The sequence below is a fragment of the Elgaria multicarinata genome, chromosome 16, assembly GCF_023053635.1.
Source record: "Elgaria multicarinata webbii isolate HBS135686 ecotype San Diego chromosome 16, rElgMul1.1.pri, whole genome shotgun sequence".
Lineage (NCBI taxonomy): Eukaryota > Metazoa > Chordata > Lepidosauria > Squamata > Anguidae > Elgaria > Elgaria multicarinata.
In genome coordinates this window covers 17999937-18025219 of record NC_086186.1, presented here as the reverse complement: position 1 = coordinate 18025219, position 25283 = coordinate 17999937, and the positions used below count along the sequence as shown (strand labels likewise).

The window sequence follows — 25283 nt, the reverse complement described above, 5'->3', positions numbered from 1 at the left end:
GCATGGAGACACAAGTTAGTAGTATCTTAGCAGGCTATTTGAAAAAAGAATTGCTTTCTACCAAGCAGATTGCTGGAGGGGGGAAGAAGCAAATCCATTATTCTTCTGCCAGCCCACAGTATTTCAATGATGACTATGGAGGAAGGGACTCTCCCTTCTCCATGGCTAGGACAGACACCAAATAGGCTGGCAGAGGAGGGTTGGAGTGATCCTTGGAGTCTGCCAGGAATTCCTGGTCACCTTGGGCGACCAGGCGAGTGGGATATTTATTATTTATTTAAGGCATTTTTGCTGCATGGGTGGCAACTTTCAGGAGTCATGGGGCTAATCCCTTGTGGCTAATTCCCTTGTGGCTAATTCCCTTGTGGATGCACTCCACAAGGGAAGGGGATAAGGATTTCTCTAAAAGAAGGCGTACCAGGAATGTGTGCCTTGCTTTAAAGCTAAAATGACACTCCCTGGATACTTCCGGAAGACGATTTTGCTTTAAATGAAGGCCCCTGGCTCAGGAAGAATTACAGCTTCTTGGCTGATGGTTGAACCAGCCAAGAAGGTTAATTGCTTGTGCCAAGAAAAATATCACGCTGGTTCCAAATGCATCATAGTCTTATGACTGAAGATGGCAGGCAGCACTCTATGGGAAAACCTAGCTGTAAAGTTATTTGGTTCCCCCGACCCGACCATTTCCCCAGCAACATTCCAATAGATGATTGGAAAAACCACATTAAACGCGTGTGACACGAATTACATCATGAGAGCAGTCTTGGGAGATAGTCAACGAAAATAAAGCTGGTGGCAGGGAGGTGCAGAGGGAAAGTGGTTGGAGAAGGGTTAAGCAGCACTTTCCTCCTGTTCACGGCCTCTCCCTTAAAAACGCCAGCCTCCCAGAACTGCTTTGCAGAGGAGAAGCGATGGTTGGGTTATGAAAGCTCAAGGGGGCAATGTAATTTGAAGTTTTGGCCTCAGTTGCATGGTGAGATAGATGGAAAATTCCTCCTGCCTTGAGCACATCTCCTGCCCCATGGGAACCGAAAAGTAGAATAGCCTTTCCTGGAATCCTTAGTGCATTCACAAACATTGGTCAGGTATAATTTAGGGCAGGAGTATATTGAACTTTCAGCCTGAGGGCCGAATTCCCTTTCAGAGTAGCTTTCAGGGGGTGCATCCCAGTAGGCGGCAGGACTGAAAGCAAAAGCAGTAGGGCCCAAAGTAGCAAAAATATCAGTGCAGTTTGGCTGAAAGCTCATGGGGCAGTAACTAAGATTTAGGAGAGGCATTTCAGCCTTTTTGAATGGTGGTGGAGTGAGAGTTGGGAAACATGTTAAAGCCAGGAAGACTTCCAAACAATCAGCAGCTCCAAACAATTAGCACCTCCAAACAATCAGCACATCCAAACAATCAACACATCCAAACAATCATCAGGGTAAGGGGGCATGGCCATTTAGAGAATCCTAGAGGGCCATATTAAGACCCCAGGTGATCTGGATTTGGCCCTTGGGCCTGAGGTTCAACAGTCCTGGTTTAGGGATATTAAACCCGATCTCACTGTAGCAGGTTTTGAATTTTATCATTCTGGAAATGCTACATTTTTACCATTAGATTCTAGCTCAGCTCTAGATAGGGCAGGCAAGGTTTCTGAGCATTCAAAGCAGCATGCCATACAGCAAATGAACAGATAAGAGGCTTTTTTTATTGTCACTGCAGCTCTGTGCTGGGAAAAACTGTATCTGTTGAATTTGTCTCTGCCGTGCCACTATTAAAAGGCAAGGGAGCTCTGCTAGAAAATGCTGGCAAGCCCACCGTTTGTTGCAGAAATGGCAAGGAAACCATTTGTGGCTGATTTTACACCACTTTTTCAAATCCCTTAATACAACGTAGCTAAAAATGGTTCAGCTATAATACTGTGGTTTTTTCATAACGCCTCTCGTGACCGAGCAAAAACCTAATTAGGATCAGTGTCGTCATCTTCTAGCAGTATTTTCATTTGCTCAGCATAGGATATTTGGCTGAATGGGTTGAGCTATTTTGGAGACTTCCTGCTAATAAATTATGTTTTCTTTATAAACAGAATCTCAGTGGAACAGTTGGGAATTGGGCAACTACTGACTGTCAATAGGAAAGGAGAGTTCAACTGTGCTCAGTAAAAATCAGGCCTACTCTCTATGTGTCTGTCTGACCCATGCAGCACCTACCTCCAGTGAACTAAGGGAAAGGCCATTACTCAGTGGTAGTGCACATACTTTGCAGGTAGACGCTTCCATATTCAATTCCTGGCATCTCCAAGTAGAAAAACAATGGCCTGAAACCATAGAGAGCCTCTGGGCAGGTCCAGGTTTTGGAGGTCCCTTGGGTGAGACATTTTCAATGGTCTCCCTTGCTCATTGAGTCCACCTTCTCACCACCATGGTCACCAGCTGCTGTTGCTGCTCCTCCTCCTCTTTCTCAGAAGTGCTACCACTTGCTTGCTTGAGAGATAGAGAACCTCTGGGCAGGTCCAGGTTTTGGAGGTCCCTTGGGTGAGACATTTTCAATGGTCTCCCTTGCTCATTGAGTCCACCTTCTCACCACCATGGTCACCAGCTGCTGTTGCTGCTGCTCCTCCTCTTTCTCAGAAGTGCTACCATTTGCTTGCTTGAGAGATAGAGAACCTCTGAGCAGGTCCAGGTTTTGGAGGTCCCTTGGGTGAGACATTTTCAATGGTCTCCCTTGCTCATTGAGTCCACCTTCTCACCACCATGGTCACCAGCTGCTGTTGCTGCTGCTCCTCCTCTTTCTCAGAAGTGCTACCATTTGCTTGCTTGAGAGATAGAGAACCTCTGAGCAGGTCCAGGTTTTGGAGGTCCCTTGGGTGAGACATTTTCAATGGTCTCCCTTGCTCATTGAGTCCACCTTCTCACCACCATGGTCACCAGCTGCTGTTGCTGCTGCTCCTCCTCTTTCTCAGAAGTGCTACCATTTGCTTGCTTGAGAGATAGAGAACCTCTGAGCAGGTCCAGGTTTTGGAGGTCCCTTGGTTGAGACATTTTCAATGGTCTCCCTTGCTCATTGAGTCCATCTTCTCACCACCATGGTCACCAGCTGCTGTTGCTGCTCCTCCTCCTCTTTCTCAGAAGTGCTACCACTTGCTTGCTTGAGAGATAGAGAACCTCTGGGCAGGTCCAGGTTTTGGAGGTCCCTTGGGTGAGACATTTTCAATGGGCTCTCTTGCTCATTAAGTCCACCTTCTCACCATCATGGTCGCCAGCTGCTGTTCCTCCTCCTCCTCCTCCTCTTTCTCATCAGTGCTACCACTTGCTTGCTTGACAGGTAGAGAGCCACTGAGCAGGTAGGCAGGGACATCTGTTGGTCCTCCTCGTCCTACTCCTCCTCACCACCACCGTTGTCTGGGCCAGAGCAAGAGGCAGCAGGTGAGCAAGCAGGTTGAGGAGCAACTCCAGAGGCCTTTTGTCAGTAGGCCCTTGCTTGGGTGTGGCTCCTCGACAGGCACTCAATCACGCCTACCCTTGACCCTGGCCCTACATAATGGTTCCAAAAATTCTCGTAATTCGAACGACATTTCTCTGCTTCCCTTATCACGATGATAGATAGATAGATAGATAGATAGATAGATAGATAGATAGATAGATAGATTTTTCTCTGTCATTGTGGGTTTTGTGTCTGGAATCTCGATCCCCACTCTCTTGTGGGAATGGATTCAAATGCTTTGCATCTGGACTTTACGGAAATAGAAGATGCCCGGAGCGAAAACAGGCAAAAAGCTACAGGAAGGCAGGAAGGGAGTAGAATGGAAGATCAAAGAGGCAACAGCAACAAAAATCTCCGGCCTTATCTATCGCTATGTATGTGAAGCTACTTCAAACCCTGATAAGTTTCACAAATGGGCAGAAATGATGCAACAGCCTTTTATGGTCCCAGATGAAAACATGAATAAACTGGCATGCATCACTGCTCAGACCAGACCAGCCTTTCCTCGATGGCTGATTGCAGTTCATCTGTGCACGTATCTTGAATCTAACTGGGCTCTGAAAGGGCTGATTATCAGCAGGCGTCTCCAAAAGCTCACATACAATTTGCAAGGAAAGTACTTTGTAGCTGGATATATCGCAAACCAGATAGTAGAGCTGGTTTCTCAGGGATTGCCCATCTACGCTTTTTATTTTATTTACTTTATTATTTTTTAAGGAACTATTAATGTTACTTTGTGCTTTGTGGCTAGGGTGACCATATGGAAAGGAGGACAGGGCTCCTGCATCTTTAACAGTTGCATTGAAAAGGGGATTTCAGCAGGTGTCATTTGTAGGCATGCAGCACCTGATGAGATTCCCTCTTCACAACAGTTAAAGCTGCAGGAGCCCTGCCCTCTTTTGTATCTGGTCATGAAGGCAAGGGTTCTGCAGCTTTAACTCTTGTGATGAAGAGGGAATTTCATCAGGTGCTGCATGCATACAAATGGCACTTGCTGAGACTCCCTTTTCTATGCAACTGTTAAAGATGCAGGAGCCCTGTCCTCTTTTCCATATGGTCACACTATCAAATGCCAATAAGCATAACTCATCTATCTCCAACCTGCTGTGTTGAACTACAACATCCATAACATAGATGTCTATATTGGCTTGACTTGGTATAAGGTCCATTAATCTGCTTCTCATCAGTTACCTTCACACTTGGAACCTGTTCTCCATTTTGTTGTCTCTGCCAGGGATTGAATTATGGGACCTTCTCCATGTAACACATGGACCACGGTGCTCTGGCCCCTTCACCTGGATGGGAGTACCTGTGTAGGACAGGGGTGGGTGACTTGTGGCCCTCTGGATGTTTTGGCCTACAGCTCCCATGATCCCTCACCATTTGCCATGCTGGCTAGGGTTGATGGGAGTTGTAGGTCCCATCATATGGAGGGCCACAGGTTGTTCACCCCTGGTGGGAGGAGGTGTACCCTAACTTCAGCAGACAGAAGTTGAAAAAAGTGAAGAGAATGGGTTTGCATGCATAGCTGGGGTGAGGAATTGGTGTCCTACAGAGCCCCTACCAACTGGCTTGTGAATCCTCTCCTTGTAACAGATAGGCTTGAAAAAACTCATTTCTCTTGGAACCAGTGGGAGGCTTTTTTCAAGCCAACAGGAGGCTTTTTTTAAGTCAATGGGAGGCTTTTTTTCAAGTCAGTGGGGGGGGGACTTTCTCTCTCCCAAGCCAATGGGAGGCTTTCCTTGAGCCTAATTTTCGTGGAGGGCAAATTGAGGCAGTCACAACTGGGCAGTGGAGCGTTAACCTAGGGGTAAGCAACCTGATGTCTTCCAGGTATTTTGGACTACAACCTCCATAAACTCCAGACAGTATGGCCAAAGGTCAGGAATTATTGGAGCTGTAAATGGGTGCATGTGGTTTTGTACTTACCCACCTTTGGCGTTGGCTTCAGCCACCCCTGGAAGGTTATCTACGAGGGCGTGCAGCCCTTGGGGTGCAAAAGCTTCCTCACCCTTGATGTATGCAGCATGCTGGTGTCACAAGAAGGGCTCATCTGCTTTCATTCAGCTCACATTCTAGCAAAAGCCCGGGTGCATTTGCGAGATGCATCTCTCTAGCAAATCGAACTGAGAGATTTTTCTGGGTGAGATGCTCTCGCCTCCCTGTGACTGGCGCACTTGGCAGATTTCTACTGAATCTGCCTTTCTGATCTTCCCCCAGGGCTGGTTGTGCACCACGCGTCTCATGTGAATTGGCAGCCTGTCCTGCACGCTTGTTGCCTAGCCTTGTGCAGACCCAAATGCTTGCCATGGCAGGTTTTGTGGAGGGCTTATTTGTCTAAAAACCTTGCGTCAGAACGTTTATATCCAGCCTCGCCCTCTGCTTGAGGCGGCTTATGGAAATCACGTCAGAAATAAACTACCTCCCGGAAGCGAAAAGCAATGCAAATCTAATCTGTACGAAACAATAGCGGCATCACAAAAGCACACGAAGCCTAGCAATTCTCAATAATGTAGCTCTCTGCTGCTTTCTAAAGACCAGGCAGGAGCTCCATAAATGAGCTTCAGTTCGACAAGCTCAGGACCACCACCAAAAAGGCCCTGCCCCCTAACCGGTGGCAAAATCTGAAGATTGAGAGTCAGCCTAAGATGTTATGGCATACGTTGGGTGAGGGTTAGGAAGTTGGGAGTGCTTGGCACACCAAGAGTAATTGCACAATTACTGCAATCCTTCCTGAGTCTGACTTGGAAACTGTTATCATGCCTTGGTCATATCACGTTTAGAATACTGCAATGCACTCTATGTGTTGTTCCCTGGAAGTGTCTGGGAGCTTCAATTGGTGCAAAATGCAGCAGCTAGGCTTCTAACCAGTACACGGTATTGGGAACATACACCTGTCTTGGAAGGCCTGCACTGGCTGCCAGTTGCTTTCTGGGCAATTCAAAGTCTTGTTTTCAACTTTTAAATCCCTAAATATCTAGTCACCTGGCTGTAGAAGGACCCCAGTCTTGCTGTGAACCTACTTGGGGATTAAGATTTGCAGTGGAGGCCTTCTTGAGAGCTACATTACCCACCGAGGCCCATGTGTCGGGCCAGCGTGAAAGGGCTGTCTCCTGCGTTGTTCCCAAACTGTGGAATGTGCTCCCCCCGAGAACTCTCTTGGCCTTTAGAAAGGGTGAAGACCCATCTTGTTAATTTCGCCTTTTAAATTACAGAGCTAATTTAATGTTCTGCTGTTTCGCTGCTCTTAAACACTTATCTTTTTATCGTTAGGGTTTTATTTGTTTGAAATTGTCGTACCCTGGCATGATTGCTTTTTAGCAGATACGGTGTTATATAAATGTTAATACATGAATAGGGTGTCTGGGTTAATCGGTGTTTATCTGCCTTGGTCAATAGGCCGGGGAAACAAAAGGCATTAACAGAGGGGTTTTGGGAAGAACTCAGGGCAAGACTTAGAAGTGTGATTAGATGAAGCATCAGCCATGCCTGTTTTCTGTCTGGCTGCTTCCTTTAAACATTTAAAGTAGCTCTTAGAGCAGTGGGAAGCAAACTTTTATGGTTCATCAGTAATTTGAGAAAGTGCCTTGGGAACCACTACAAAATGGCGGCCATGGGAGGCATGGGAAAGGACAAGTAACCTGCCCAAAAGACTGAGGCTGTAGCTAGACCTAAGGTTTATCCCAGGATTGTCCTGGGGTCAAACCTGTTCATCTAGGTGCCACACAGGGCATCCAGTGCTCAGGCAGGGGCGAACCCGGGATGATCCTGGGATAAACCGTAGGTCTAGCAACAGCCTGAGTACAAGGCCGAGGTGGAGTCTGAGCTACAACTTACTAAACAACTCAATTATTTATTTTATTTATTAAATTTATTTATTTACATTTATACCCCACCTTTTCCCTTGCCTTATACTCTGCCGTTTTGCAAGGGACCGAGGAGGAGCTCATATAGTCATTCTCTCTATTGTATCATCACAACAACAATCCTGTGAGGTAGGTTAGGCTGAGAGTCAGTGATTGGCCCAAAGTCACCAAGTGAGCTTCCATGGCAGAGTAGGAACTAGAATTCAGATCTCCCAAGTCCTAGTCCAACTCTCTAACCATTACACCACACTGGCTCTCTTCTGAAGCCGCAGTTTTGAACTCCAGTATCCAAGGTAGTAAGCCTATATGCACCAGTTGCTGGGGAACATGGGTGGGAGGGTGCTGTTGCACCCATGTCCTGCTTTGTCGGTCCCTGGTCGACAGCTGGTTGGCCACTGTGAGAACAGAGTGCTGGACTAGATGGACCCTCGGTCTGATCCAGCATGGCTCCTCTTGTGTTCTTATGTTTTTAACTCCTTGGAAACCACAGTTTTCAGCAGCAACAGGAATCTATTTCATGGCAATCCCAGCTGCTGGTAAGGAAATGTGTTAAATTAAATTTTAAAAAGGATGGGGGGAGAGAAGCTAGGGCACCTTGATGAGCACCAAGAAAGGTGTCTGGGGGAGCATTTTTTGGTCTTGCCCTGTCTTAGATGGTGCATCAGTAGTGTGTCTAAAAATTAGCTGTGGTCAGGATGGTACTTGCACCTGTATCCTGGCCACAGCAAATTTCTAGACACACAACCGATGGTATTGCTTCTAAATAAACCTCCTGCAGCAGTAGATATGCCTGCTGTGTTCCTTTTGCCACCAGACACGGAAGGCATTTGCTTTAGAGCAAATGGATGTGGCAGACGTGGTGTCACTGTTTCTAAAGGCGGAAAACAGCAGCAGCACCCGGCATCCACCTGAGACAATTTCCTTATCTGAATCCTGCCTGGTCAGCAAAAGCCTGACACAAAAACAAACACCCAGCATGTTATTTATATATAAATCTCATGCTGCGCATTTTGCATTCTTATTGGCATTTAACATTCTTAGCGTGTCTGTGCAGGTATTAAATAACAAGCCAAGCACATTGTACCCTGACATTTCATTATTCTCGAACTCCAGCACATGTACAGGCTATAAAGTGAGTAGGGCGGCAAACCTCAGAAATGTGATTGATGGACTGATTAAAAAGAAAAAGAAAAACCCTTTTACCCTGCTGTTCTGATTCATTTGCATTCCTCGGGGTGTCTTGCAATAATTAAAAACAAAACAAATTTCATTCAAAAAAATAAAAATAAAACAACAACATAAAAAGCAATCCAGCCCAGACAAGAACAGAACATATTTCTTTACTTCCTTTATCCTTGGAATGATCCGTTCTATTACAGCTTCTGTGCAAATAGGTTTAAGTATGGGACAGCCCAGCTGGTTTAGAGCAAAGGTTTATGTGTTCTAGCATCCTGCTTTCCACCCAGATGCCTCCTGGAAGACCATAAATGGGTCATGAAGGTGACCTGTTGGTTGTTCCTTAGCATGCAGGCATATACTGTCCTTGAATAGGGTCATTCTCTTGAACCATCGTGGCTAATAGTTGCCAATAGACCTATCCTCCAAGAATTTGTCTAGTCCACCTTTTAAAGCCGTCTGAGTTAGTGGTCATCATCACGTCTTACGGTAGGAGATTCCGTAAATTAATGTGTGCTATGTGCAAAGACTTATCTCCTTTAGCCTGTCGCAAAACTACTGCCGGAATTAATACTGTATCGACTGCCAATTGGATGACCCCTAGTATTATGAGGGAAGGAGAAAAGGAATTGTGAATCGTTGGCCCTCTGATTATCTGGTTCGCAAGAGGCAGTTTGCAACACACTCTGCAAGGCAGGTCCAAATGCTGGAGTGGGTGCAGAATGCAGGCAGGAGCTGTCCCTTTTCAACACGCAGCTGTTTGCAGAGGGAACTGCACTGGCTGCCTATTCGCTACTGGGCCAGGTTTAACGTTCTGTTCCTGGTATTTGTTGTTTATTCGTTCAGTCGCTTCCGACTCTTCATGACTTCATGGACCAGCCCACGCCAGAGCTTTCTGTCGGCCGTCGCCACCCCTAGCTCCCCCAAGGTCAAGTCTGTCCCCTCCAGAATATCATCCATCCATCTTGCCCTCCTTTTGCCTTCCACTTTCCCTAGCATCAGCCTCTTCTCCAGGGTATCCTGTCTTCTCATTATGTGGCCAAAGTGCTTCAGTTTTGCCTTTAATACCATTCCCTCAAGTGAGCAGTCTGGCTTTATTTCCTGGAGTATGGACTGGTTTGATCTTCTTGCAGTCCACGGCACTCTCAGTGTATTCCTGGTATACAAAGCCGTAAACTTTGGACCAGGTTACTTGAGAGAGTGCCTTCTCTCTTATCAGCCTGCCCAGTCACTGAGGTCATCAGATGAAGTGCTCCTGGTGGTACCATATGGGCTCTATGGCCTGGTTAGAATCCACCTGGAGCACAGCCTTCAGTGTGGTAGCTCTCTCTCTGCGGAACTCCCTGCCTCTGGATGCCAGGCAGGCACCGACATTGTTTTGTTTCCGGCACCTGCTGAAGACCTTTTTTATTATTATTTCAAGAAGCCTTCCTCAATAAACCAGCCATGTTTTTTCTTGGTATTCAGTTTTGTTTTGTTTTTGAAACTTTTAATACTGTTTTTGTTTTAAAAAGTATCTAAAACTTTTAAATGTTTATTTTATTGTTCACTGATCCAGAAGCTGTTTAGAGGCAGAGCGGTATATCAATGTTATAAATAACAAGCAATAGACAGGTCCCAACAACTGTCCCTCTTCCTTGTCAGAAAAACAGGCATTCTGCCAGTGTTTTGAGCAGGCAAGCTTTCTCCTATGGAGATCCTTCATCACCAGGAGCAATTTTTTTCCTGAACGTTTGGCATTTGTTTCCAATTATCCTCTGTGTGTGTCTGTGTAAGCTGTATGGCTCTTCCGGAAACAAAATCTGTGCAACTGCAACAATATTTTGAAACTTTTTTTTTTTAAGCACAGTGTTTATTTAATGAGTGTATTACTTGTTTTTACTGGATCTGTTCAAAATGTGGGTAGTAAGATGATCTCTTCCTGCTCCCCGCCACCCCCAGACCCATGTAAAACAGCTGAATCAGGGAAGGTGTGTGTGTGTGTGTGTGTGTGTGTGTGTGTGTGTAACACATGCACGAAGTAGACAGATAAATAAAAAGACTTCTTCCCTTATTCAGGTGTTTTGCAGAATTCGGGGAGAGATGGGAAGGAATTTTGTGTGTGTGTACGTGTGTACTCAACACACAAAACTATTCCACTTTGTATGGGTTGGAATAGCCCATGGGTTCTCAACAAGGGGGGAATTCCCCCCCGGGGGGGAATTTTAGGGTTCCGGGGGGGGGATTGGGACCACTATTCAGCAAAGTATGATGTCCTGTAGATTATGTCTTCCTACACATGTTATTAAAAACGTCCCAGAAAAATGTCATGTCGTCTGCAAATGCCAGGTCTTTGCTCTCTTTTCCCTCCCTCCCTCACAATCCTAGGAGTTTCAAGCTTCACATTTAAAGGGGCAACGCAAAGCATGGGAGCTGAGAATATAAAAGGGGGCATCCTTTGCATGGCCCCTTTAAATGGGACTAATATAGAAAAAAATAAAAGATTTTCAATATTATATGCATATTATTTGGAATGGACCTTTTGAGTTAGACTTTCTTGGGAAGGGGGGGAATTACATTCTGAACAACGGTGAAAGGGGGGAATGGAGCAAAACAGGTTGAGAACCACTGGAATAGCCCTTCCTTTGATACACAGAAACCTTCAAGCTGAGTTAGGCAGCTGTCAGAGTTGAACACATTGTGTCCATCCCATCTGAGTGAAGCCGTGCCCCTCCAGCATTTCTAGGTGTGGACCCTGCCATGGCGTACCCCTATAGCCCCCTGAAGGAGGGGGTCTGCTTACTCTGTTTCCCTGAGGAGGGGCTGCCCCACATCAGAGGGAAGGAGCAGCTGTATAACTCTGTCCCCTTCCTTCAAACTATATGGACTGCAATGCATTGCTCTAGTTAGGGAGGACTGCCACCTAGAGACTGAAGATGGTCCTGCAGGCAGACACATGCTTTGAATGCAGTTCAGTCCCCAGAATTTGTAGGCAGAGCTAGTAAAGTTTTTTTTTTTTTGAGAGCTCCCAGGCAGTGTTTGTAGCCCATATTGAGCTAGATAGACCAGCAATCTGACTTCATCTGTTCAAATGACCAGTCAGCCCTTGAAAAAACGTATTGCATAAAACTACATAAACTGAAATAAACATTCACATCAACACATCACAACTGTAAAACCCAATGGTGCATGTGAATAGATCATGTATATGAATAGATCATGGTTGGAATAATTTATTTATTTATTTATTGCATTTCTATACTGCCCAATAGCCGGAGCTCTCTGGGCGGTTCACAAAAATTAAAAACATTCAAAGTATAAAACAACAGCATAAAACCATAATATAAAATACAATATAAAATACAATATAATAGTTGAATGGAACAGCCCAACCTGAAATCTTCTAAATTAAAGCAAAACATAGTATTTAAGGGAGCAACCCTATGGCCCCTAGACAGCTTCTGGGGGACCTTACGATATTTCAGATTCCTGGACGTGAGGTCGGGGACAGTGCTCCGACCCTGGAGGGAGGAAGCCATGCTCCTCCAAGGTCAAGAATGCAACCTTGGAGAGGGGTAGAAGGGCTGTTCTGATGGGTGGGGAGGAGAAGGGACTGGAGAGGCCAAGATACATGCTGTCCCAAGGCCTCTCCATCTTGCTTCCTTCCCTCCTCCTCCAAAGTGCCCCAGCTAGATGGGCAAAAAAAGAAGAAGAGCCCATCTAATGAAGTTGCTGAGATGGAGAAGCAGGGAGGCAAAGATTACCTCCATCATTCCTCCAGCTCTACACTGGATGATCGTAAACCTTGGAGTTCAGAGTCTTGTGATCATCAAGGGCAGAAGTAATAGGATCACACCCTTCATTAACAAAAGCAACTGGACTAATCCCATTCAGCGCTCTTCCTCATCTCTTTCACCTTCTTCTCCTTTCCCCCCACACCATCCTATTCTTTGCCCCATTCTATTCCCCCCATAACCCTCTTGCCCCATGTTATCTGACCGCGCTGATAGTTTTCTCATTGCAAACATTGTGATATAATCGTCAATACATTTTTTTAAAATGGTGTGTGTTTTTTATCCCCCTTAGGGAAGGCAACATACCTTCACACAGGAGAGGTAATTGATGGAGTGGACATGAGGGCTGAAGTGGGCCTGTTAAGTCGAAACATTGTGGTGACGGGAGAGATGGAGAAAGGATGTTACAACTACAACTCTGATCTATGCTCCTTCTTTGATTTCGACACCTTCGGCGGCCATATTAAGGTATCGCTCGCTGTCCTCCTTCCGTGATTTTTCTGCACTGCGGTTCTTTGTCCATGCCGCTAGGAGCCTGTGACATGAGGCTGTGCACCTGTGCAAATTATGCAAGTCTCAGAATTACCCCGGCACAGAATTTTGTTATGGACCGGGCATGGCTCAGCCACAGTGGTGTACTTTTAAAGCCCGTTAATTTTAAGAGGGGAATTAAGCACTTGCTTAATTCTCTCCCATAAAAATCAGTTGAATTTAATTTACACAATAGGTGCAGCAAGCAAGGAATCCTAATTTTAAGGAAGATATTATGGCACCCCTTTAATTCTTATGTGGAAGCCCTTCAGATAATTCCAACCATAGTTTGCCTCTCTTTTTTCTGATTACTTATTTATTTATTTATTTATTTTATTACATTACTATACCACCCAATAGCTGGAGCTCTCTGGGTGGTTCACAAAAATTAAAACCATTCAAAGTATAAAACAACAGTATAAAACCATAATATAAAATACAATTTAAAAGCTCAACCAGATAAAAACAGCAGCAATGCAAAATTACAAATTTAAAACACCGAGTTAAAATTTATTTATGGACTGTTAAAATGCTGGGAGAATAAAAAGGTCTTCACCTGGCATCTAAAAGCATATAATGTAGGTGCCAAGCGAACCTCCTTAGGGAGCTCATTCCACAGCCAGGGTGCCACAGCAGAGAAGGCCCTGCTCCTGGTAGCCACCTGCCTCACTTCCTTTGGCAGGGGCTTACGGAGGAGGACCCCTGAGGATGACCTTAGGGCCCAGGCAGGTACATATGGGAGGAGTCTCACATGCTCTCTCTCTCTCTCTTTCTCTCTTTCTCTCTATCTGACATGCACACACACATATACTCATGATTATTATTTTATTATATCTTGTCTTTACTCCTCTTGCAAAGAACCCAAGGCAGCTTACATAGCCCTCCTCCTCTCCATTTTATCCTCACAACAACCCTGTGAGGTAGGTTAGGGTGAGAGTCAGTGACTGGCCCAAAGTCACCCAGTGAGCCTCATGGCCAAGTGGGAACTGGAACCCGGATCTCCCGATTCCCAGTCCAACCCTAACCACTACACCACGTTGGCTCTCACACTATGCAACATAACTTGCAGTTTCATTTTTTCGTTAGATAGCCCATTTCTGCTTAGGCTGATTTGCTGTAGCTGTACAACAAGCACATTAGGGATAAACTAAGAATTGTAATTGTGACTTCCTTTATTTCTTTAGTGAACTTGTTATATGTTTTCTTCTTCTTTTGCCTTTATTTTTTTTAAAAAAAAGAATATCAATGGAATTTAATAGTACTTAACTCTGGATGGGTCACATCTTAAAAACAAAACAAAACAAACAAAACCCCCAAAATCCACCCACCCACCCCAAACTGTGGGAGATGCACAACCACAGGGCCAGGATCTCTTCTCGATCCTCCCAGAGTGCAGGACACGGAATAACGGGCTCAAGTTAAAGGAAGCCAGATTCCGGCTGGACATCAGGAAAAACTTCCTAACTGTTAGAGCAGTGCGACGGTGGAATCAGTTCCCTAGGGAGGTTGTGGGCTCTCCCACACTAGAGGCCTTCAAGAGGCAGCTGGACAACCATCTGTCAGGGATGCTTTAGGGTGGATTCCTGCATTGAGCAGGGGGTTGGACTCGATGGCCTTGTAGGCCCCTTCCAACTCTGCTGTTCTATGATTCTATGATTCTATGAAGTTTCGGAACTTCCCTGACACAGCTTGACTTGATATTTATTGTTGTCCAGATTGGCCTTGGCTTTAAAGCTGTCCATATGGAAGGGGCAGAGCTGAAACACATGGGCCAGCAGTCACTGGGACACTATCCAATCCACTTTCACATGGCCGGAGACGTGGACGAAAAGGGAGGCTACCGCCCTCCGACCTACGTGAAAGACATCTCCATCCACCATGCCTTTTCTCGTTGCGTCACGGTCCACGGCTCCAACGGTTTGTTGGTAAGAAACATTGATTTAGTCGTCATAGTCCTCCAGAGGGTCATATGTGTTTTTGCTTTTATCACTTTTAACATTTTAACTATAATAAAGGATATTATAGAGCTGGGAAAAGTGCAGAAAAGGGCAACTAAGATGATCAAGAGGCTGGAGTATCTCCCCTATGAGGGAAGGTTACATCAGTTGGGATTGTTTAGCTTGGAGAAGAGGCTGAGGGGAGACATGACAGAGGTGTACAAATTATGCATAGGGTGGAGAATGTGAATAGCGAGGCAATTTTTCTCCCTCTCTCAAAATACTAGAACCCGGGGTCATCCCATGAAACTGATTGGTGGGAGATCCAGGACAAATAAAAGGAAGGACTTCTTCACACAGTGCATAGTTAAATTATGGATCTCAATACCACAAGATGTAGTGATGGCCACCAATCTGGATGGCTTTAAAAGGGGGTTGGATAAATTCCTGGAGGCAAAAGCTATCCATGGCTACTAGCCCTGATGGTTGTGTGCTATCTCCAGTATTCGAGGCAGTAAGCCTGTGTGCATGGGTGGGAGGGTGATGTTGCACCATTTATTATTATTATTATTTATTTATATAGCACCATCAATGTACATGGTGCTGTACAGAGTAAGCAAGACCCTGCCGCATAGGCTTACATTCTAATAAAGTCATAGTAAAGCAATAAGGAGGGGGAGAGAATGCAAACAGGCACTGGGTAGGGTAAACAGGCACAGGGTAGGGAAAAACTAACAGTATAACTAACAGTCTAAAGTCCGAGTAACATCAAGTTTTAAAAGCTTTAGGGAAAAGAAAAGTTTTTAGCTGAGCTTTAAAAGCTGAGATTGAACTTGTAGATCTCAGATGTTCTGGGAGAGCATTCCAGGCGTAAGGGGCAGCAGAAGAAAATGGACGAAGCCGAGCAACGGAAGTAGAGACCCTTGGGCAGGCGAGAAACATGGCATCAGAGGAGCGGAGAGCACGAGCGGGGCAATAGTGTGAGATGAGAGAGGAGAGATAGGGCGGAGCTAGACCGTGAAAAGCTTTGAAGGTCAACAAGAGAAGTTTATATTGGATTCTGAAGTGAATTGGAAGCCAATGGAGAGATTTCAGAAGTGGAGCAACATGGTCAGAGCGGCGAGCCAAGAAGATGATCTTAGCGGCAGCGTGGTGGACAGAAACCAACGGACTGATGTGAGAAGAAGGAAGGCCAGAGAGAAGAAGGTTGCAGTAGTCCAACCGAGAAATAACCAGTGCATGAACAAGCGTCTTGGCAGAAGAGACAGACAGAAATGGTCGAATCCTGGCAATATTATACAGGAAAAAGCGACAGGATTTAGCTACTGCCTCAACATGAGGTCTAAAGGAGAGCAAGGAATTAAATATAAAGCCAAGGCTACGAGCTTCCTTTACCGGAGTAAGCGTAACATCATTGACAGTAAGAGAGAATGAGAGATGAGGGGAAGGTTTAGGAGGAAAAACAAGCAATTCAGTCTTAGCCATATTAAGTTTCAAACGACGATGAAGCAACCAAGCTGAGATATCTGAAAGACATGCTGAGATACGATCGTGAACATCAGGAGAAAGTTCCGGAGATGAGAGATATAATTGTGTGTCATCGGCATACAGATGATATTGGAGGCCATGAGATTGAATAAGATTACCCAAGGGCAACATGTATAAAGAAAACAACAGCGGGCCAAGCACCGAGCCTTGCGGAACCCCTACTGAAAGGGGAAAAGAAGAAGACGAGCTGCCATTAGCCAACACACTGAAAGAGCGACCCGTTAGATAGGAGGCAAACCAGTTATAGACAGATGGCTGGTTGGCCACTGTGCAAACAGAGTGCTGGACTAGATGGAGCCTTGATCTGATCCAGCAGGGCTCCTCTTATGTACGTACATTAACTATTTTTATATATTTTACTGCTGAAAACCACCTTGGGCTGGTCTGTCCTGAAAGGCAGCCGAGAAATATTTTCAATCAATAAAATAAGTAAATAAATAGGTCTTGGACCTGGCTATCCATATGGTTCCAACAGAAATCATAAAACAGGTGAAGATTGGACACATCAACTATACACATTCATTGACGAGATTGTTGGGTGGGGCTGGAAGGGAACGTCTTTTTAGCCAGTCTTCCATTACCTGGATTGTCCACCCTGCAAAGATTCACACAATTCCAGCAGAGGAAAAACAGTTTGGGTTGGTCTGCTTGCCATGGTTACATGTGAGAATATTACTTTGCCGTAATTAGTGTTTAAAAGTCCACTTGGGTCTGCTTTCCTCTATGCGTTGCCAATGAGTGCGCTGAACCCACGACGTTAAAATCTGGGCTGATTTATAGACTGGTGTCTCTTGCGGAGGGGCAGGATGAGAGAGAGCATTTCAAGACCGAACTGATTGGCATGATATATTCTGCCATAGAAGCTGTCACCAGGGATAAAATTAAATGGAGCCTGATAAACGGTCTGGCAAGATTGGCGGAGAAGCGTACCCCGGGGGATACGCATCAGCAGTGCTAACTGCAGCAGCATTGCATCTGGTGTCGGTAATTCCATTTGCAAGTCATGATTCTTGCTTTGCTTAAAGGGACCGTGCCCACTGAAAGCATCCCCTAAATGGAGGCATCAAGCATCGGAAAAACTTCCGACTTCAAGCCGTGTCATTTTTAGGCACGTGTGGCAGATTTGGGGGGTGGGTGGGGAGAATGGAAGCAAAGCTTTCCAGCCAAGCTAGGCTTCCTGGCCCTATGATTTTTCACATGGTGACGTTTTGGCTAATAATAATAATAATAATAATAATGATAATAATACCCGCCTTTCGCTCTGGATCGAGGCAGGGAACAACACTAAAGAAAATATAATACATACAATTAGTTAAAAGAGCATATAAAACCAATACAATATTAAAATAAGAATCACAGCATCTTAAAATTCTTAGGTTTAAAATTCTTCTGGGTAGGCCTGCTGGAAGAGACTAGTCTTTATGGCTGTCTTAAACTCAGAGCGAGCATTAAGCTGATGAAACTCGTCCGGCAGGCCATTCCACCGTCTGGGGCGGCAGAAGAAAAGGACCTTGGGGTAACAGTTGCCAGCCTTGTTTTGGTTGACTGGAGTAAACCCTTCCCAGAGGACCTGAGTGTGCAGGGCAGATTGTGATGTAATAACCTTATTCACCGTGGTTAAGGCCATGGTTTAAGGTGTCTTCTGAACATGGCCTGGCTTTCTGGCTTAACCACAGTGGTTAAAGCCATGGTTTAAGGTGTCTTCTGAACAGGCCCAATGTGGTAAACAAGGTCCTTTGCACTGTGGGCCAAAAGATTATTAACTGGGAGCTGGCATTTTGAAGAGGGTATGGCCGTCTGGGAAACCCTGATGGGGGCTGGATTGGGATCTAGGGCAGGCTGATTTTGGCCCCTGGGCTGGAGGTTGCCCACCCCTCTTTATACTGTCATATTAAAAATCTTGGTCAAGGCTGGGCATCATGAGCACTGCAAATTTCACAACTGCATCTAGAGAAACATGGTCATGAGCACCTAGGAGAACCGGCCTCACATCCATCCTTTCGCTGTCATCTTTTTTGTTCACACAGATCAAGGATGTTGTTGGGTACGACACGTTGGGGCACTGCTTTTTCACGGAAGACGGGCCCGAGGTACGCAACACTTTTGACCACTGCCTCGGACTCGTGGTGAAACCTAGCACGTTGCTACCCTCTGACCGGGACACAAGAATGTGCAAGATGATTACGGAAGGAGCTTACCCGGGATACGTCCCCAAACCTAGACAAGACTGCAAGTAAGTGGGGAAATCGACCGTTTTCATTGGCCTCGGCTGACAGGAGCGATTTTGCTTGGTGTCTCTTAGTGTCACATTGGAGCCGGCTGGGGAGCAATTTATACCCCACACACTGCTTGGCTTATTTCTATCCCTTTCTAGGGAAAAGAAATCAACCTCAGCATTCAGTTCCAATATAGCTTTTGTTTTGTTTGCATTTCTCCATTTGAATCACAGCAGAGCAAAATTGGGGACAAGCATGTGTGGGCACTGATCTGGACTGGGGCCACTGTGTATGGGAGGTTTAAACCTCCCCACCTGGCCCATCCTCCCCCAAAAAATGTGCTCCAGAAAGCAAGCAAGCCAGCCAGCCAGCCAATAGAGGTTTTTTATTCCCCTTTGTTCTTTTAGTCCCCATGGAGATGGTGCAAAATTAGAGGCGGGAAGATGGAAAGTGGTTGGATGAGAATGTATAAAACTCCTCTACCCATGTGTGGTGGTCCCAATCAGGATCAAGGGCCTACGTGCTTACACTTAGGTCAATACAATGGATAGGATGAGCTGCCCACTACGTATTTAACACAGCATTTAGTTCAGACCTTACATAAGCCTAGGGTTCGGGTTCCCCCCCCCCCTTTGTACTTTTCCACTGGCTTGTATGTGGAATCACTTATCTTGCCGTAAAATGCAACTGACATCTAACAGCTTCATAACTGGCTTGGAATGTCGATAGAAATTCGTCCTGGAATTCCTGATGGCTCTCAAGGCAGGGCTGTGTTTGCTCCCGTTGTAGGCAAGGGTGACAGCTGTGAATTAATGAAGGGGTGTGTGTGGAGAGAGAGAGACCCCAGTTGCTACAGTCCACAAAGGTGGCAGCTTATCAGCTGAGTTATCTGACCTGGCTCAGCCCCGTTAAATAGAATACACACACACACACACCCTTTGGGTATCATTTTTCACGCTTGCCTTTCTTATCCATCCAACAGCGCCGTCTCTACCTTCTGGCTGGCCAACCCGCACAACAACCTTATAAACTGTGCAGCTGCAGGGTCTGAAGTGAGTACGAAGGCATCTTCTCTGGGGGGTGGGGGATTTAGAGCAATTGGAATAACCTTGGGATCTCCCCCTCCCATCCTATTTGTTTTGGGGGGTACCTACTGGAACAAAAGCTGTCTGTGGCATTCTGTGAAAACCCAGTACAACTACTTCATTCCGTTTGAGCTGAAACCCAAATCCTTTCCTACCTTTGACATCTGTTGTGTCAGCTATTCTGCCAGACAGTTTGTTTAAAATTGCCCATTGCTTCCTAAACTTCTGATAGCGGTGAAATACTCTTCTATCCTTCCATTCCCACCTCATAAATTAATGTCAACACCTGAAAAGTGTTACTTTCAGAGTGTAAAGGAATTGGAATTAATTGCCTGGAGTGCTCTCTCCTCTCGCACATACTTCACCACATGTATTTATTTATTGCATTTATATCCTGCCTTCTTTGCCTTCAAAGAACCCAAGGCCGCATACATAATCCTCCTCTCCATTTTATCCTCACAACAACAACCCTGTGAGGTGGGTTGGGCTGAGAGCCTGTGACTGGCCCAAAGTCACCCAGTGAGCTTCCATGGCCAAGTGGGGACTAGAACCCGGACCTCCCGACTCCCAGTCTGACACTTTATCCACTACACCACACTGGCTCTCACTGCATCTATCTACTGAGCATTTCTCCAAATTGGAAGCCCAGAGCAGAGACTCACACAGAGGGACATAGCAAATAGCCTCCTCTGAAGGCAGGTATTCCTGATGCGTCTGTGTCTGCACCAGGAGTGATTGAACAATCCAGCAGGACCCAGTTCAGTGATATGCAGGAACGCTGTGACCTTAGAGGACGATAGCGTTCCTCCTTACATCCTTTCCTTCTAAGTGTGCCCCCAGATCAGAAGGAGGCATGCCCAGAGCAGCGACTGACACAGGGATCCAGCAGACAGCCTTCTCTAAGGGTGGATGCTTACGATGAGCATCTACACCAGAAAAGACTGGATTATCTGATCGCACCCTTCACAGAAAGGTGGTGGGATTCCTTGCCCCAGTAGAGGCTGATTGGAAGGAAGCAAAGCCAGGGACTCATCCAGAGGTGCAGCAGGCAGCTGCCTCTGTAGGCGAGCACTTTGGGCCCTCAGGAGGCTTTCCTTATTTCTTGACGTTCCCTAGCAGTTCTCTCGCATAACGTATGTGTGGCCTGGCCTGGCACGCAGTGAGGGAATTACTGAATGAAGCTTTTCCAAAATCCCTTTATTACCAGGGAAATTCTCCTGCAAACCCTAATAGCAATAACACATGCTTAGTGTTTTAGAGGGCTCTTTTGCATTTCCAAGCACTTTTACTATAGAGGATCTCTGCAATAATTACAACAGGCCTGCATGGGGGACATAGGGAAATGCATATAGATAGTTGATATCCCAGTTGGACTGGGATCCCTAATCCATGGAGTAGTAAAGATTAATCTGTCTCTTTTATTTGTTTGCTACATATTTATTGATTTATCATTTCATTATCCTCCCTTCCTTATTTATTTTATTTATTTATTGCACTTATATACCGCTCCCATAGCCAGGGCTCTCTGGGCGGTTTACAGAAATTCTAAAATTAAGATAAAAACGAGTATACAAAATTTAAAATTCTAAAACACAGAACATGCACACATAAAGCATTAAAAACCGTTAAAAAACTAAACATGTGGGTGATTAAGATGTGCCGCCATATGCCTGGGCAAAGAGGAAAGTCTTAACCTGGCGCCGGAAAGACCGCAGCGTTGGTGCCAGGCAAGCCTCATCAGGGAGATCATTCCATAGTTTGGGGGCCACCACCGAAAAGGCCCTGTCCCTCGTTGCCACACTCCGAGCCTCTCTCGGAGAAGGCACTCGGAGTAGGAACTTAGATGTTGAACGTAGTGACTTCCTTCCTTCCTTCCTTCCTTCCTTCCTTCCTTCCTTCCTTCCTTCCTTCCAAGGAGCTCTGGGCAGTACACATTCCTCTCTCCCAAGTCCCATTTTATTTCCACAACAACCCTGTGAGCTGAGTTGTGCCAAGAGAGATTGGCCCAAACTCAACGAGTGAGCTTCATGGTTCAATGGGGATTTGAAACCAAAATCTCCCCGATCCTAGTTCAATGCTCTAACCACTGCACCAACGTACCTCTCTGGATGTATCGTTTCTCAAAACGTATGGGTAATCTTTGTCCTACAATACCTACCTTCCTCATTCTCGCTGTTGTCAATACCCGATGTAACACAGGTCAAGGCTAGGCTGAAGTTTATTTGTGTTCTCCCTTGCAGGAAACTGGCTTTTGGTTCGTTTTGCATCACGTACCAACGGGACTCTCTACAGGAATGTATCCTCCCGGCTACTCTGAACACATTCCAATGGGAATGTTCTATAACAACCGGGCACATTCTAACTATCGAGTAAGTATGCATGCAATGGAAATAAACTTTGCAGCTCTCTTTTTTTAAAAAATCCTCTATTCCCTCTTCCAATTTCTGAGTCTGAAAGCCATTACTGGCCATCATTCTTGCTTCCATAAAATCAACACCAAACAATTTCCCAGCATCTGTAGATGGAAATTCCATTTTTGTTAGGTCTAGCTTTTGGCTCCAGGTGGAGAATATGCTTTCCCCTGCACCCTTCTAAATTCCCAGCAGACAAGTTTGGCCCTGCCATTAGGCAGAGAGAGCCATTTGCTTCAGGTGACAGACACTGGTGGGGTGGACAGCAGCGGCAACCCCTTAGCTGTACGTGAGTGCTCCAACCATTCCTCTTTTTAGAAAGTTGGAGCTGTGTGTGCATCACATAGACTGTCCTGTACCTTCTAAACTAGCCTGGTGCCTTCAGGTGTAGGGAAGAGCACAATCCCATCACCAGTGCTGAAGCAAGGTTCAACTGCCAGTCTGGTCATACATGGAATGGTGGGAGGGGTGCCATCTTTGCCTTTGCCTCAGGAAACAAAATATCTTGGCCAAGCCCTGCCATCTGACCTTGGCTTCCTTTTTTGCTTTTCGCCTGTCTCTGTAATCTTCGCCAAGTGTGTATGCTTGTGTACGTGATGGAGGAAGAAATGGATCTTGGGGTTATGGTAGACAGCTCGATGAAAATGTTGATCCAGGGTGGGGTTGCTTTGAAAAAGGTGAACTCCATGTTCAGGATCATTAGGAAAGGAATCCAAAACAAAATTCCGATATTGTCATGCGTTTATACAAATCTATAGTGTGACATTTGGATACCACGTACCATTCTGGTTACCACACATCAAGAAAGGATATCGTACAGCTGGAAAAGGTGCAGTAATCCAAATTATCTAGGGTCTGAACCAGTTTTCCTATGAGGAAGGCTTACAACATTTGGGAGGGTTGAGATTAGAGAAAAGGTGAAGACGGGGAAACCTGACAGAGTTGTATATAATTATGCAAGGTGTGGAGAAAGTGGAGAGGAAGACATTTTTCTCACTCTCTCATGAGTCGGGAACTTGGGGTCATCACATGAAGTTGAATGGTGGGAGATTCAGGACAGATAAAAGGAAGGAAGTGTAGAAAAAGGCAACTAAAATGATCAAGCAACTCCCCTATAGGAAGGTTACAACAGCTGGGATTGTTTAGGTTGGAAAAAAGGAGGCTAAGGGGAGACCTATAGAGGTGAACAAAATTGTGCATGGTGTGGAGAATGTGGACAGGGAGATATTTTTCTCCCTCTCCCATAATAGTAGAAACTAATGGGGTCATCCCATGAAGCTGATTGGTGGGAGATTCAGGACAGATCAAAGGAAGGACTTCTTCACACAGCGCAGAGTCAAGCTATGGAATTCACTACCACAAGATGCCGTGATGGCCACCAGTTTGGATGGCTTTGAAAGGGGGTTAGATAAATTCCTGGAGGAGAAGGCTATCGGTGGCCACTAGCCCTGATGGCTATGTACTACCTTCAGTATCAGAGGCAGTAAACCTATGCACACCAGTTGCTGGGGAACATGGGCGGGTTGGTGCTGCTGCACTCTTTGTCCTGCATGTGGGTTTCCAGTTGACAGCTGGTTGGCCACTTTGTGAAGAGAACAGAATGCTGGACAAGATGGACCCTTGGTTTGATCCAACATGGCTCTTCTTATGTTCTTAAGACATGTTGAATTAATATATGTATTCTAAGGATTCAGCCCATGCAGTTTTGTAAACGCTTACAAGGGGCTTCCCTGTCCCTCTCTCTTTTACAGGCTGGAATGATAATTGATAATGGAGTTAAAACGACACCAGCATCAGCCAAGGACAAAAGGCCTATTCTCACCCTGATTGCTGGGAGGTAATGCAACTTCTGGGGGTTTTATATGAGGAATTTTTATACAGCCAAGGTTTGGGAGAGGATGTAACTTAAGAGTTACTCTTAGAAGTGGCCTAAAAATAATTCTAAATTTGTTCCACTTGTGTTAATTTACACATGTGCACTTGCACATCACATAAATGTGTCAATGCACATTAGTTAAGATGGATTAGTGCAAATGTGAATTGGTGCAAATGTGAATTAGTGCGATTTCTAACACACCCATACCCACACACACCAAAGTGAAGAGCTGGTCCACAAGTCCGCATGACTTGGAAAAAGCCAGTCCTCTGCAGCATCTACTGGTTGGATTCATAGACATGTGAAGTCATTTGAAGTCATTGGGGAGTTCGCTGAGATCCCTGCTCACCCCATTGATAAATACTGCTGACGTTTCCAAATAGAGGCTCGTTTTCTGGAACGCTCCCCCTGCCCGGCTATGTCCGATGGGCTGGTTTATTAAGTGAAACCATATAGCGGTAGCCAGCGGCCTGAACGCATGTCCTCCGCCCACCTGGCGGAGTCACCCATGTTCAGTCTGCTCCATTAGCTGTACGAGATGCAAGTCTGATTTTAATCCGTCCAGCTTGTGCAAGCTGCTTTGTCTTTGACAGATCAACCAGCCCCCTTTCAGGCAGCGAAGGGATAGATATCAACCAAATTTCGCCTTGTAGTACCCAAGCTACCTCGGCTTCTTTCACCAGAGTGGCAGCTGATAGCAGCTGTGGAAGAGTTTTCTTACAGCTATCTTTTATTTCTCCCCACCCCGAATCCTCAGCAGTAATTCATTTCATTGAGACTGAGCATTTGCGAGCTAATGCATCTTGTAGTTAATAGTCTGGCTAGGAACGACTAAAGCAAATGTCTTGGATAAAATAGATGTTTTCTGCCTATTTTGCTTTCTGTAACATTCACTTTTTTTTCCAAACAAAAGTTTGTTTCCTTCTGTTTCTACATCCATTTGCATTTTCCCCCACCCAAAACAAATCCCCACGAAAATTTGTATGTGTTTTTACGGACACAGAAATGTATGCTCATTTTTTTAATGCAATTTCTACTAAGATACGTATTTTTGCAATTCCTTTTCCTTAATGTATGTATTTTTGTACACCTTTCCCCCTAAGGTATGCATTTTTTCATGCAGTTTTCAATTTTTTTGTATCGCAAAATTCGGAGGAATGAGAAAACTGAACGAAAACTGCATTACGCTTTGTGTATTACTTCGGGAAGTGTGAATTAGGTTGCTTCTTACTGAAATGCAAACCAAATGCCAGCTGGGAGTAATGGGAGATGCAGTTCAATACATCTGGAAGGCTAAGGGGAGACAAGATAGAGGTGTACAAAATTATGCATGGGATGGAGAATGTGGATAGGGAAACATCCGAAAAAACTTCCTGACTGTTAGAGCAGTACGACAATG

General features: G+C 45.4%; 1 protein-coding gene across 1 annotated transcript in view; it reads left to right on the top strand.

The window, feature by feature from the left end:
• CEMIP (cell migration inducing hyaluronidase 1) overlaps positions 1–25283 on the top strand; it is an 83832-nt gene that overhangs the window by 36814 nt on the left and 21735 nt on the right. Inside the window, exons 12-17 of the mRNA XM_063142550.1 lie at positions 12573–12748; positions 14527–14736; positions 18324–18529; positions 19495–19564; positions 21838–21966; positions 23760–23845. Coding sequence (XP_062998620.1) covers positions 12573–12748; positions 14527–14736; positions 18324–18529; positions 19495–19564; positions 21838–21966; positions 23760–23845 — 877 coding nt within the window. The remainder of the gene's footprint in view (positions 1–12572; positions 12749–14526; positions 14737–18323; positions 18530–19494; positions 19565–21837; positions 21967–23759; positions 23846–25283) is intronic.